Source organism: Tupaia chinensis, unplaced genomic scaffold (genome assembly GCF_000334495.1).
Source record: "Tupaia chinensis unplaced genomic scaffold, TupChi_1.0 Scaffold000276_2, whole genome shotgun sequence".
In the NCBI taxonomy this organism is placed as follows: domain Eukaryota; kingdom Metazoa; phylum Chordata; class Mammalia; order Scandentia; family Tupaiidae; genus Tupaia; species Tupaia belangeri.
Window position 1 is genome coordinate 1,899,997 of NW_006159759.1, and position 14,097 is coordinate 1,914,093.

The 14,097-nt window shown below is 37.6% G+C and overlaps 1 protein-coding gene across 1 annotated transcript in view; it reads right to left on the reverse strand.

The window, feature by feature from the left end:
- ARHGAP42 (Rho GTPase activating protein 42) overlaps positions 1-14,097 on the reverse strand; it is a gene marked incomplete at its 5' end in the record, with an annotated part of 308,666 nt that overhangs the window by 40,853 nt on the left and 253,716 nt on the right. Inside the window, 2 exon segments of the mRNA XM_006150099.3 lie at positions 9,858-9,897; positions 11,266-11,344. Coding sequence (XP_006150161.1) covers positions 9,858-9,897; positions 11,266-11,344 — 119 coding nt within the window.

Here is a 14,097-nt window from a genome sequence, read left to right on the forward strand (position 1 = left end):
CCTCTTGGGATCTTGGGCATGCACGCACACGTGCCCTGCATGAGTTTAAGCCGCCAGGTCCGGACTTGAACCGCGGTCGACTACGTGGGAGTCCAGCGACATAGCCATTATGCTAACTGCTGGTCCCAAGATGCAGTATTGTATTTGAGAGAAGTCAGGAGCCAACACGTTCTGTAAAGGAAAATGAGTAATTTCCCAAAGCCATGAAGGGGTTACCACTCTCAGCCTGTCAATACTAATAATAATTCAACCAAAATAGGTTCTCTGCAACTTAGAAAAACTTGGCCTTCCTTAGTGTTCTAATGAAATGTCAATAGGAAGGTTATTACCAAATCAAATTCCATGACTTGCTAAAAAAGGCTAATTTTTAATTCTCCATCAGTGGAGGACAAGGACAAGGTACTATGGTGGCAACACTGAAGAGAGGAGACCCTATCCTGCATAGTGAAAATATGGATTGCTTAATTAGGGCTCAATTCCTGTCCCAGAGAATGCAGCTGATAAATGTTACTGGTTGATGGCTTGCTAGTTACTGGTTTCCACCAAGCTTGCTCAAGGACCTTCCTTGATGGCTTCTATAAGGGTTAGAGCTTATCAGCTAATATAAATGCCTTTTTTCAGCTCTTCCTCTGTCCCAGACCCTATCCAAGTCCTGTATCATCCTGCTTTAGAGAGGATCAGAGGAATATCCAAAATATTACTATGAAGTTCTCAGGAACTGAAATTCAGTAACATGAATACGAGGGCAGACTAACTTAATGAACTTAATTTATTCAATCAAAAGTTAAGTTTAAAGATTATTTCCCCCTTCTGGAAACTGTTCAAGGCTGAATCTTTTATTGAAATCCAAATAAAGTTTCCATAAGGCAGTTTAGGAGTACAAGAGCTATTAATCTCAACAGAATTCAAACAGCCATGAGGAAAAGAAAAAAAAAAAAAAAAAAGTCTTCCATAAAGCTAACAAAGCAAAAGTCCTTGTACCTTTAATTTCCTAGTATTTCAAAACCCAGCATGTCCTTACAGATGTAATCGACTTGGCCTTATAGAACATTCTCAGGGTTGGTAAAATAAAGCCACATTTGTCTTTAATTTCTAATTTGTTCTCTAGTCTTCCATTTCTGATGCAAAGGTCCCTTATCACAGACAACTAATACCACAGTACACAGCTTGAAAGAAACAGAAAAAGCAGTGAGTTCATTTACTGATGTTCATGACACTCACAGACCTTTTCTTCCTCAAGGACGAGCAATTAATTGTCTCAAGCCATGGCCAAAATTGTCCTTTCATCCTGCCCTACCTCTGAGCTATGGCCCTCCTTCCTAGGTCTCTGTGATGGAAATAAAACTGTATTTGATTTAAGGTCTGAAAGAGGATGTGCAGAATGAGAAGGATGGAACCTAGGCATCTCTGAAAACTCCCTGAACTAAACTATATGAACAGCAGTTATGAAGCTCCAGAACACCAGACAAAGAAGGCAACTGCCTAGAATAAAAAGAATGAGCTTAATTTTTCTCTATATTGCTCAGAGAATCATCCCCTAGGCACACATGGGAAAGTGACTGATTCAAACACTAGTGGCAGCAAGTTAGTTATTAGGAAGTTCAAAAAATTATCTCCTAATGCCAACCCCTTTGATTTTGTACATGAGGACGAAATGTTAGGTGACTTTGCCATGACATGGGTAAATAGTGCCTTTTATTAGCAGAAACATCAAGGAAAAGGACTTCCTTTTTCTTACTCATAATACCTGGAATAAAGTAGGCACACAATGTAATATTGTTAAACTGACTGCAGGAGACAATGAGATCTAACTGCCTTTTCTTTCACAATTCTCACTTTCTCCAGACCCAGCCTGAAGGACTAGGTGAAAAGTCATACACGAAACTCTCATTTCAACAGTGACAAAACTCAGGGCGCCAAGAGAGAATGCTAGAGACAGCAAGCCTAGGAGAAACATTAACTGCCTTTGCCCCTGTTAATGATTAGTCCCAAGATGAAGGTCTTGGGATTAGAGAGTTATGTCAAAAAAAAAAAAAAAATAACTTGTTTCCTTGGAAAATGAGTTCAAGTAGCGAAATTATGAGGAACTATTGGTGAGCTACTTTAAATTTCTTTTAAGAATTATTTTATTTAACTTTATTTTTTATGTGTTTATTTTTATTTTTACCAGAGACAGAGCAAATGAAGTGGTGGGGAGTGAGAAAGCAAGCCGCCAGGTCTGGGACTCAAACCGCAGTTAGCCATGTGGGAGTCCACATGCCAGCCTGGTAAGCTACTTTTTAACAAAATGTCACCAGTGGCATGGCTTGAGATATTTAGTTCTAAGCTTAATTGAATCGCATCTGTTTCATATAGATCACAGACATCACTATACTAAAAGTGAATTAAATCCTAAAGTCTTACAATTTCAAGAAAATAACACTGGGCATATTTTAAAACCAGAACAGTATTTATGAATTCGGTATTCTGGAACTGACCAATATTTCAGTTTGTTTTACTTGATACTTTTTCATGAAGGTGAACCAAGCTTTCTCTATTGAATTATGCAAGTCTCACTTGTAGCATCCACACTCTGAAAATGGCAAATTAAGAGTAATCACAAAGTAGGGAGATTTTAATGTTTAGCTTGTGAAGTCACTACACCCACAAGGCATATGTTCTCTGAGTATTCACTGTATCGACTGATGTTTGGGACGTTAGATAGTTCTCACTTTGCTGCTTTTAGAGTTTTCCATGAAAACACAGACATTATGGCTACTTCTAATGACTTACATTCAAAATAATTTTTTTAAAATTTCTAATGGATGCATGCACTTGCTACAGAAAGAGAAATAGAGAGAGAGAAAGGAAGAAAGCACCCCCATTGACGTGTGGTCATGCTGCAATTCCTTGTCCTCCATATTTCTATTCTATTGGAATTTTGGACACACTTACATATGCCTGGTGTGATTTTCAAGCCACTTGGGCTGGGGTTTGAACCCTGGTTAGCTATGTGGAATCCAGCTTCCTTAACTACTAGGCTACTGGGTCCAATCCCCCTCCCCCCAATTTTTTTTTTTTTTTGGAGAGGTTTTTGCTATAGGGCACGTGTGCTCGCCAGACAGACAGAGAGAGATAGAGAGACAGAAAGCGAGAAATCACTCCCCAGGGAGGATGGCCACACCGCAATCCCTTCTCTCTTCTCCTCTCGGGATCTTGGGCACATACGCACACGCACCTGGTGTGAGTTTTAAGCCACCAGGTCTGGGACACGAACTGCGGTCGACTACATGGGAGTCCAGCAACATAGCCATTATGCTAACTGCTGGTCCCCCAAAATAATTTTTAACCTGACTTTTGTATTTCACCATCCTAAACTTCATTATCATCTTTGGCAGTTCAAGAACACATACTATGCAAACTGAACTTCCAAAGGATAATGAGAATATTTTAGTATATACAAAATACAGCTAAATTACAGAGATTATAAACAAGCAGCCTTCAAGGTGGCAAATTAATCAAGGCTAGTACTGGTTTCAAATGATAATCATGACAGAAGTGGCACATGAATGGACACAATGCCAATTCCCGGGTAAACACATATCAAATAAGAAGGATATGAGATCTCGAAAGCAGGATAATGAACAGAAAAGTGGTAAAGGGGTTGAACACAAAGAAATGTATGAATTGCACTAAACATGTAAAATGTTGAGCTCACATAATTTAAGAAAATTTAAGAGGTCTAAGACCTTTGCAATCACTGGAATATAATTTGGAACTGAAATACATAGAATTCTGGGAACATCAGTAGGAGAAAACATGATCCCACTCTTAGGCTAACAGGCATCTTAGGTTATTCTCAAGTGAAATGAACAAAATTCTGGACATGTCATTAAGAGAAAACATGATCCAGCTCTTAGGTTCACTCGCCCCAGTGTCAACACACTGGGCATGAACCCAGGATCCTGATAGGACAGTGAATGGAGGAAAACGGGTTGTGGCATGACCAGTGGAGAACAGGGGTGGCAAGTACCCTGTTACTAAATACTTTCTTCTCTTTTCTTGCTTATGCAAATGTAATAAGACCTTTTGAAATCACTGTACAATTTTGTGTTACTTATAATGTTTACAACACTTCATGTTATATTAATTTCTGCATTTATAAGCTGCTTTACTAAATTACCAAAGTCATCAGATGTTTAGAAAGAGTATATATCTGTCAGAATCAGAAATTTCCCTTATTAGGATACTAAGTTCGAGAGATGAAAATTTACCGGTTTTGTCATTATCAGTTGTGATGTCTAAAGAAATGAGATTAAATGTATAAAGAGAAGAATTCTGTCAAATTTCTGAAAACAACATAAAGTGAAAATGACTCAGTTTTAAAATGTAGTACATGCAATAATAATAGCATATGATTAAAAATAGGCTTAATGTAACAATATGGCTTAAAATAAAGAAAACTTGAAAATGAAGTTTGAGATTTGTAACTTTAAGCACTAAATAGTAAAGCAAAAACTGTAATATCCTTTTCTATAATGAAAATCTCCCCATAGGCAAAACAAGCCTACTAGTAACCCACATCCCACAAAAGGCTGGTTCTGGAGAAGAGCTGGGTTTGCCCCACAGGGAGCTCAGAGCACTGTGGAGGAAATGAATGCACTCTATGAAAAGCCCAAATGTGAGAAAGAGTACAAACACATGCACTCTAGGTCAAACACGTTTCTGGAGCATGTGCCATGTTAAAGTCACAAGTGACGGCACAATTCCCAGAAGAGTGACTCTGTACTTGGAAAAGAAGATTCCTTTAAATCAGAGCATATGCAGAATTGATCAGTTTATTACCAAATTTCCTACTCATGATAGCAATTCTAGTTCCAGGAGGGCATTAACTGAACATGAATACAGTCTCATTGACATGACCACATCATGATTCAGAAAGCCTATTTAACAGTGCTAGGGGGACAGTTATTTTCAAGAAAAAGTTGTTCTTGGGTAGTTAGTTTTAATTTGAAAGGACTATCTTTAATTGGATATGAACGATGGAACCAATATTAGAAAACACATTTCAAACTCTACTCAAATACAAATTATACAATGGATTACTTGTTAGGTAATTGTTTAGAATAACATCCAGTATGTACAAAACTCTTACCTGTTGGGTAATGTTTCTGTGACGAGATAAAAGGAGGCAATAAAAGATTTTATACTAATCACTTTTCTTGATTAGCAATAAAAAAAGAAGTATGACAAAACTTGAAAATTGTATTATTATTATTTTTTGAAAGGTTTTTGCTATAGGGCACATGTGCTCCACCAGAAAGAGAGAGAAAGAGACAGAGAGACAGAAAGCGAGAAATCACCCCTCAAGGAGGATGACAATGCTGCAATCCCTTCTCCTCCATTCTCCTCTTGTGATCTTGGGCACACATGCACACACCCGGTATGAGTTTAAGCCACCCGTTCTGGGACTTGAACTGTGGTCAACTACATGGGAGTCAAGCGATTTAACCATTACACCATCTGCTGATCCCTTAAATTATTATCTTTTTAAAAATTATTATTTTTTAATTAGCTACAGGGCACTTGTGCTCAAAAAAGACAGAAAGAGAAAGAGGAAGTGAGAAAACAAGCCACCAGGACTGAGACTTGAACCACTATTAGCCATGTAGAAGTCCAGTGCCTTAACCACTATGCCATCTGCTGACCTAATAATTCTATTTTTTCATTAATTTTAAGTTATTTAAATTTCTACAGCATGTTAAATTTTTTTTGGAGAGGTTTTTGCTATAGGGCACGTGTGCTCGCCAGACAGACAGAGAGAGATAGAGAGACAGAAAGCGAGAAATCACTCCCCAGGGAGGATGGCCACACCGCAATCCCTTCTCTCTTCTCCTCTCGGGATCTTGGGCACATACGCACACGCACCTGGTGTGAGTTTTAAGCCACCAGGTCTGGGACACGAACTGCGGTCGACTACATGGGAGTCCAGCAACATAGCCATTATGCTAACTGCTGGTCCCCCAAAATAATTTTTAACCTGACTTTTGTATTTCACCATCCTAAACTTCATTATCATCTTTGGCAGTTCAAGAACACATACTATGCAAACTGAACTTCCAAAGGATAATGAGAATATTTTAGTATATACAAAATACAGCTAAATTACAGAGATTATAAACAAGCAGCCTTCAAGGTGGCAAATTAATCAAGGCTAGTACTGGTTTCAAATGATAATCATGACAGAAGTGGCACATGAATGGACACAATGCCAATTCCCGGGTAAACACATATCAAATAAGAAGGATATGAGATCTCGAAAGCAGGATAATGAACAGAAAAGTGGTAAAGGGGTTGAACACAAAGAAATGTATGAATTGCACTAAACATGTAAAATGTTGAGCTCACATAATTTAAGAAAATTTAAGAGGTCTAAGACCTTTGCAATCACTGGAATATAATTTGGAACTGAAATACATAGAATTCTGGGAACATCAGTAGGAGAAAACATGATCCCACTCTTAGGCTAACAGGCATCTTAGGTTATTCTCAAGTGAAATGAACAAAATTCTGGACATGTCATTAAGAGAAAACATGATCCAGCTCTTAGGTTCACTCGCCCCAGTGTCAACACACTGGGCATGAACCCAGGATCCTGATAGGACAGTGAATGGAGGAAAACGGGTTGTGGCATGACCAGTGGAGAACAGGGGTGGCAAGTACCCTGTTACTAAATACTTTCTTCTCTTTTCTTGCTTATGCAAATGTAATAAGACCTTTTGAAATCACTGTACAATTTTGTGTTACTTATAATGTTTACAACACTTCATGTTATATTAATTTCTGCATTTATAAGCTGCTTTACTAAATTACCAAAGTCATCAGATGTTTAGAAAGAGTATATATCTGTCAGAATCAGAAATTTCCCTTATTAGGATACTAAGTTCGAGAGATGAAAATTTACCGGTTTTGTCATTATCAGTTGTGATGTCTAAAGAAATGAGATTAAATGTATAAAGAGAAGAATTCTGTCAAATTTCTGAAAACAACATAAAGTGAAAATGACTCAGTTTTAAAATGTAGTACATGCAATAATAATAGCATATGATTAAAAATAGGCTTAATGTAACAATATGGCTTAAAATAAAGAAAACTTGAAAATGAAGTTTGAGATTTGTAACTTTAAGCACTAAATAGTAAAGCAAAAACTGTAATATCCTTTTCTATAATGAAAATCTCCCCATAGGCAAAACAAGCCTACTAGTAACCCACATCCCACAAAAGGCTGGTTCTGGAGAAGAGCTGGGTTTGCCCCACAGGGAGCTCAGAGCACTGTGGAGGAAATGAATGCACTCTATGAAAAGCCCAAATGTGAGAAAGAGTACAAACACATGCACTCTAGGTCAAACACGTTTCTGGAGCATGTGCCATGTTAAAGTCACAAGTGACGGCACAATTCCCAGAAGAGTGACTCTGTACTTGGAAAAGAAGATTCCTTTAAATCAGAGCATATGCAGAATTGATCAGTTTATTACCAAATTTCCTACTCATGATAGCAATTCTAGTTCCAGGAGGGCATTAACTGAACATGAATACAGTCTCATTGACATGACCACATCATGATTCAGAAAGCCTATTTAACAGTGCTAGGGGGACAGTTATTTTCAAGAAAAAGTTGTTCTTGGGTAGTTAGTTTTAATTTGAAAGGACTATCTTTAATTGGATATGAACGATGGAACCAATATTAGAAAACACATTTCAAACTCTACTCAAATACAAATTATACAATGGATTACTTGTTAGGTAATTGTTTAGAATAACATCCAGTATGTACAAAACTCTTACCTGTTGGGTAATGTTTCTGTGACGAGATAAAAGGAGGCAATAAAAGATTTTATACTAATCACTTTTCTTGATTAGCAATAAAAAAAGAAGTATGACAAAACTTGAAAATTGTATTATTATTATTTTTTGAAAGGTTTTTGCTATAGGGCACATGTGCTCCACCAGAAAGAGAGAGAAAGAGACAGAGAGACAGAAAGCGAGAAATCACCCCTCAAGGAGGATGACAATGCTGCAATCCCTTCTCCTCCATTCTCCTCTTGTGATCTTGGGCACACATGCACACACCCGGTATGAGTTTAAGCCACCCGTTCTGGGACTTGAACTGTGGTCAACTACATGGGAGTCAAGCGATTTAACCATTACACCATCTGCTGATCCCTTAAATTATTATCTTTTTAAAAATTATTATTTTTTAATTAGCTACAGGGCACTTGTGCTCAAAAAAGACAGAAAGAGAAAGAGGAAGTGAGAAAACAAGCCACCAGGACTGAGACTTGAACCACTATTAGCCATGTAGAAGTCCAGTGCCTTAACCACTATGCCATCTGCTGACCTAATAATTCTATTTTTTCATTAATTTTAAGTTATTTAAATTTCTACAGCATGTTAAAAATCATGCATTTTCTTTCGATAATTTCTAAAATTAATCACACTACTCAGTCAAACTGATAGGCTTTTCATACACACAGTATTTATGATTTTCAAATCAGTGTTTTCCCAATTTTTATTTTTGCTTTATTCTAACTTGTATTAGGATACAAGTTAGAATGAAGTAACTTGTATTCTAACTTGTATTCTAATAACAATCTAAAATTCTGTTAATTAAGTCTGTTTTATAAATGAATTTAGAAGTCATGAGAGAAAATCTACTGAGTTTTATATAACTTGAAATTGCTTCAAAGGTTATAGGTAGATATAGATTTAGACAAGCCATCCCTAGAAACACATATACAAACTAATTTTAAACGTGATATAAAATGACTAAGTAAGATGTGAAAATTTCCTAAACTGTGCCAGTCACAGTAGTGCCAATGCTTTGCAATGCTGAATCTAGACTGAAAGGTCCCAGGCTCATGTCCCAAGGTCTCTCTGTATGAGCTGGGCACATGCCCATGATCCAGGCTGCCCAGGGCTGGGAGAGAAACAAGGCATGATGACCCTGTTGAGAGTCTCTCTCTCTCTCTGTCTCATGAAATAAAGAACTAACTTACTTATTTAAAAAATACCCTAAACTAACCAAGAATAAGATAGTAAGAAGGTAGTAGATAATTAGAACATAAAAAAAAACCACACATAAAATATGTTTATAAAGGATGGTTAGATGCTAAGGATTCAGCAACAACACATCAAATTCATGTTTCCCTAAGACATGATGTTCAACAACAAGTTCTTTATCCGTTAGGTTCTTAGATGCTATCTCTTAAAAGCAATAAGAAGTTGTCATGTCTTTAGTCTTGTGCTTCTGTGAAACTAGAGCAGGGAAAAATAAGATAAAGAAACCTCTACAGGCTGACTTAGTGGCGTGATGGTAATGCACTGCTCAAGTGATGCTGGATATGCATGGGTTCAGTTCTCTAGTCAACCTTGGCACACTGAGTGTGCTTGACTCTGATCCTGGCTAGGAGGGCTGGGGGGAGATTGGTGTCAGGTCCTGTGGAAGGATGAAGCTTAGCTTTCCTTCCCACTCCATCATCTCTCACGTTCATGAAAGAAATAAACTTTAAAAAGAAACAAGTTCTCTACTCCCATAAACAAACCACATCAGCTATACATGAACTACCTCAAATCATTACCAGGGATAAGGCAGGACATGTAAATAAGCAAATACCAAGGAAATCGAAATTAATCTGGGTTACTCTACTACCTGCAGTTTGTGTTTTTAACATGAGAAACTTCTTGAAGATTTCAAATCTGTTTCACCATCTGATCAATGGTATGTTAGTACTATTTCTCCAGGGTTAATATCATATAATACATGATGTGATGAAAATACCTATTTGCTAAATTTTAAAATAATTATTAAATTGACTTACTTTCTTCTTTCTTGCTAATAATGGCAGGCAGGGTATAAATCTAAAAAACAAAGCATGTCAGTCAGTTATTTGCAGTTAGAGGCCCAGCCCAGACGATTAGCAGGGTGATGTCTGCGCAGAACACACAGAAGGAGTGTCCTGACTTCAAAGTCCTAGTGCTGCTAAGTCCACGGTGCCATCTGTCCACTCTGTCACTGACCTCCTTCTAATGGTCAAGCTAACCTTGCCCTCACTCCCTCCATCCCTGGCTGTCCTATCCTGGGTAAAGTTCTCCCTTTTCATCTGAGTCATGTGTCCGTGTCCCACCGTCCTCCCCAACACCGTCTTCAGGAAGCATCTCACAATGGGATTCACCTGATTGCCCCACTCCTTTCTGGAATCCTCGGCTTAGTGTTTCATGAACAATTTCTGAGCTAATAAAGTGGTCTTTGAATTTGTTCTAGGTCAGGGCTTCTCAACAATTTGTGATGAAGACCCAAATTGTGTTTTTTGTTTTGTTTTGTCTTAATTTAGCGTTGGCTGGCATTTTTGTAAACTACTATGATACTGAAATGGAAAACAAGAGACCTTGTTTGCTATTGTTAAATTCAGTAGATTTACACTGACTTCTTCAAATGTACAGATAGTTTTCTAAAGCCTTAATCCTAACTTTGCACTCATCTTATCATGAACTGTAACGTGTTTGAGGGAAGGCCTCAAAGTCCACGGGTCACAGTTTGCATGGCAAAAACACTTTGCCAGGATTGTTCAGATTCTCTGACATCTAAACGATGGTCTTCAAGGGACAGGATGAAGCAGATCTCCTGTTTAGCCTGGGTGCTGATCTCCCTACCCACCCACTAACCGAGTTCATTAAGAAAACAGAAGGCAGTGAGTGATTCATCTTCTTTTCTACATACGCCTCCCTAATATTTGTAAGTAAATATTATAACCATATAAAAATAACCCTATAAAAATGAGTATATGCATGGAAGTGGGTCAGTTTATCAAATTATACTTTATGAAAAGCATCTAAGGGACCAGTTCTTACCCTGAACCTTGTTCATCACTCTGATCACAATCCCTAGCACGACACTTATAAAGACTGGACACATAATAACTATCAACTGAATTAAAAAATCGAGTGAGTGTAACCAAATGAATGATCATTAAGCATTTTTAAAATAAGTAATATTTATGGTTTTACATTAGTCCTGGAAATTCTCCCTGAGAAAAATTTAGAAAATTAGAGTTATGTACTAGTGAGTAAGATAGTGCTTGGAAAGTAGCAAAAATCTCCAGTTTTTTCCTGGTATTATTTTAACATTATAGGTTCTACTATAGACACAGGAGAAAATATTTAGATATACTTTGTAATGAATACAACAATAAAACCTAAGTTATAAAATGCGAAGTTATAAATTCTTACCGGTTCCTTCCCATCCATGGCTTCAAGCCAGAGTTTCCTATTGGCTTCTGAAAAGGCCTGTAATGTGATGATCCCGTGTCTATGACAAACAAACATTTTATACATTCAATTTACTCCTGTTATGTCTCTGCACATTTACTACTTTTTAAATTCTCAGTTAATTACAAAGGTGAAATTAAAAAAGAGAGAGAGAGAAGGAAAGAACTAATAACAGAAAAAAGGAAAAAGGAATAGGCCCAGTCGTGGTCATGCAGCAGTAGTGCAATGCCCTGCAACGCTGGAGGCCGATGAAGATGGGAGTTTAGTCCCTGGGCTGACCTGTACATACTGGACATGCATGTGTGTCCATGACCCTGGCTGGCTGAGAAAGGTTGGAGAGGGATTGTGCTGTGAGACCCAGACACGTGTGTGGATGTGCCCAGGATTCTGGTGCAATAGAGAAATGGAGAAAAAAAGGATTGTGGCATGACCAGGTTCTACTGGGGGGTTCTTTCTCTCTCTCTCATGTACATGAGCCCTATGGCATAAAAAAGAAAATCTCCCATGCAGTTATTCTGAAATAATTATGTGAGGATATAAAAGAGAAACAGAGCAGAGGGAAGAAGGGAGGGAACCAATAAAAGAAAGAAAAAGATATAAAATCTTTGAAATAAAGAAACAAACCCAGTTAAACAAGAAAATAGAGGGCTCCGTGATTAAAAATCTGGAATGACTTAAACTGATAATGGCCTACATCTCTCTGCAAATAAGAAAATAGGACATCAGAAAGACAAAAGAAAAGAAAATGTATATAAAGATACTAATAATGTAATGTTAGAAAATTTAAGCCAATTAAACACCAATGATAAAATTAATGACAATCAACACTTGTTGGCTATTTATGTGTCCTTCACAATGTTATGTTTCCTTTATTATCTCATTTAATACTTACAATGACCTTTGGAGATAGTACTTATTATCCTTATTTTACAGATGAGACAACTAAAACACAGAGTTTAACAATGTATCCCATAATTACGTAACTAAAATGTGCTGAAACAAGACAAGAGAAAGCACTAATACGTTGCTATTTGTCTCTTAAGAAAATCCAGAAGTTTCCTCAGACATTAAAATTATTAAGAAGCTTAGCAAGTATACGAGAAATAAGATTGATATATAAAATAAACTAATAGGTTTTTTTTCTTTTTCTTTCTTTTTATTTATTTATTTATTTTTGTGGTGGGGGGGGTTTGCTAGAGGGTGTGAGTACTTGCCAGAGAGAGAGAGACAGAGAGAAAGTGAGAAATCACCCTCCGGGGCAGGGATGACCATGCTACAATCCCTTCTCCTCCATTCCTTCCTGGGATTTTGGGCACACAGGCACATGCATCCTGTGTGGTATTCAAGCAGCCAGGTCCGGGACTTGAATTATGGTCGGCCATGTGGGAGTCCAGAGCTGTAACCACCAGGCCATCTGCTGGCCCCACTAGTAGCCTTTTTATGCGGCAGTCTCAACCATTTAAACAAATGTTTCTACTCATTAAAAGAATTCTATTCAAAATCATAAAAGAAGGTACACAAGAATAAATCTAAAAAGTGAAATACTCAGGAAAAGGTCAATTTTGCACTAATTAAAAACTTAAGTACAACTCCAATTAAAATCTAGAAAGATCTGTTGAAAGAGGAGGAAATACTTAAAAGGCAGATCCTTAACACAAGCCAAAATATTGGGCTGTTGGAAGAGTCATGACATATTTTTACTATGTTTTGCTATGTAAAAATGCGTCATGACTTTTCTGACATCCAAATAGTTACTTTTAAGGAAACATAAGAATAAGGTCTTTGCCCTACTAAATAATTATATACTATAGTATATGAAAACATATAGTATCTCATAATATACACATACACACGCACACACACATGCACACACTAAGCTAGAGTATTCAGAACAGTATAATGGTAATACAGGAGAAGAAAGATCGTAGATCAGAGCAGAAAGCAAGAAGCATAACCTCTCCTCTATTTTATTAGTATGGATATAATACAGGAATAGAGCCAAACCATTCCGCTAGATTATAAACCAGGAGACATGGCATTTATCTCTCCCCCAATATCCTGTGACTAGGAATGCCCAGAAGAGTGCTTTGCACATGGTAGGCCTCCTCAGGCCATTGAACTTTAGCTGGCTGAAGGAGGCCTTTGGCATTCCCACCAGCATTTTCTCCTTCCATGGAAACAAGGCCACCAGGCTTCAAAATCCCACAACAAGGCTGACCCTGAAGCCATGAGAAATGCTGTCAGTTTGAGTTTGCTTTATTGTGATGGGACCTCACATCTCTTACATGAGCTTTTCCCTAATGTAGTCATTTTTATTGATTTTCTAGATTCTTCTTTGAGTGCTATCATATTCTGCTAGCATTCTGTGTCTGATTTATTGTTTGATTTTTAAGGTGGGGGTTGGGGGACTCACTCCTTTGCAATTTTCCTGCCTCAACCTCCTAGCTGCGACTACAAGTACATGTCACCATGACTAGTTTGTCAGACAGGTCTCACTACGTTGTCCAAGCCAGACTTGAGCTCCTGATCCTCCTGCGTTGACCTCTAGAGTTGTTGGGATTACGACACCCACCACAAAGTGTCTTTGGGTTGGATAGGAATCAAACCCAGGCCTCCCAAATGGTACCAACCAGTGGAGCACAGCAGTGTGTACCACTGCAACCAGGCCTAATTTTTTTTTTTTAAGCATGTCATGCAATAAATATTTGTTGAATATGTAGAATATTTGTTGACTGTGCAAGAAAATGAAATAAACATGTATACTGATTTTACAAAGGCTGAAAAATAAACACT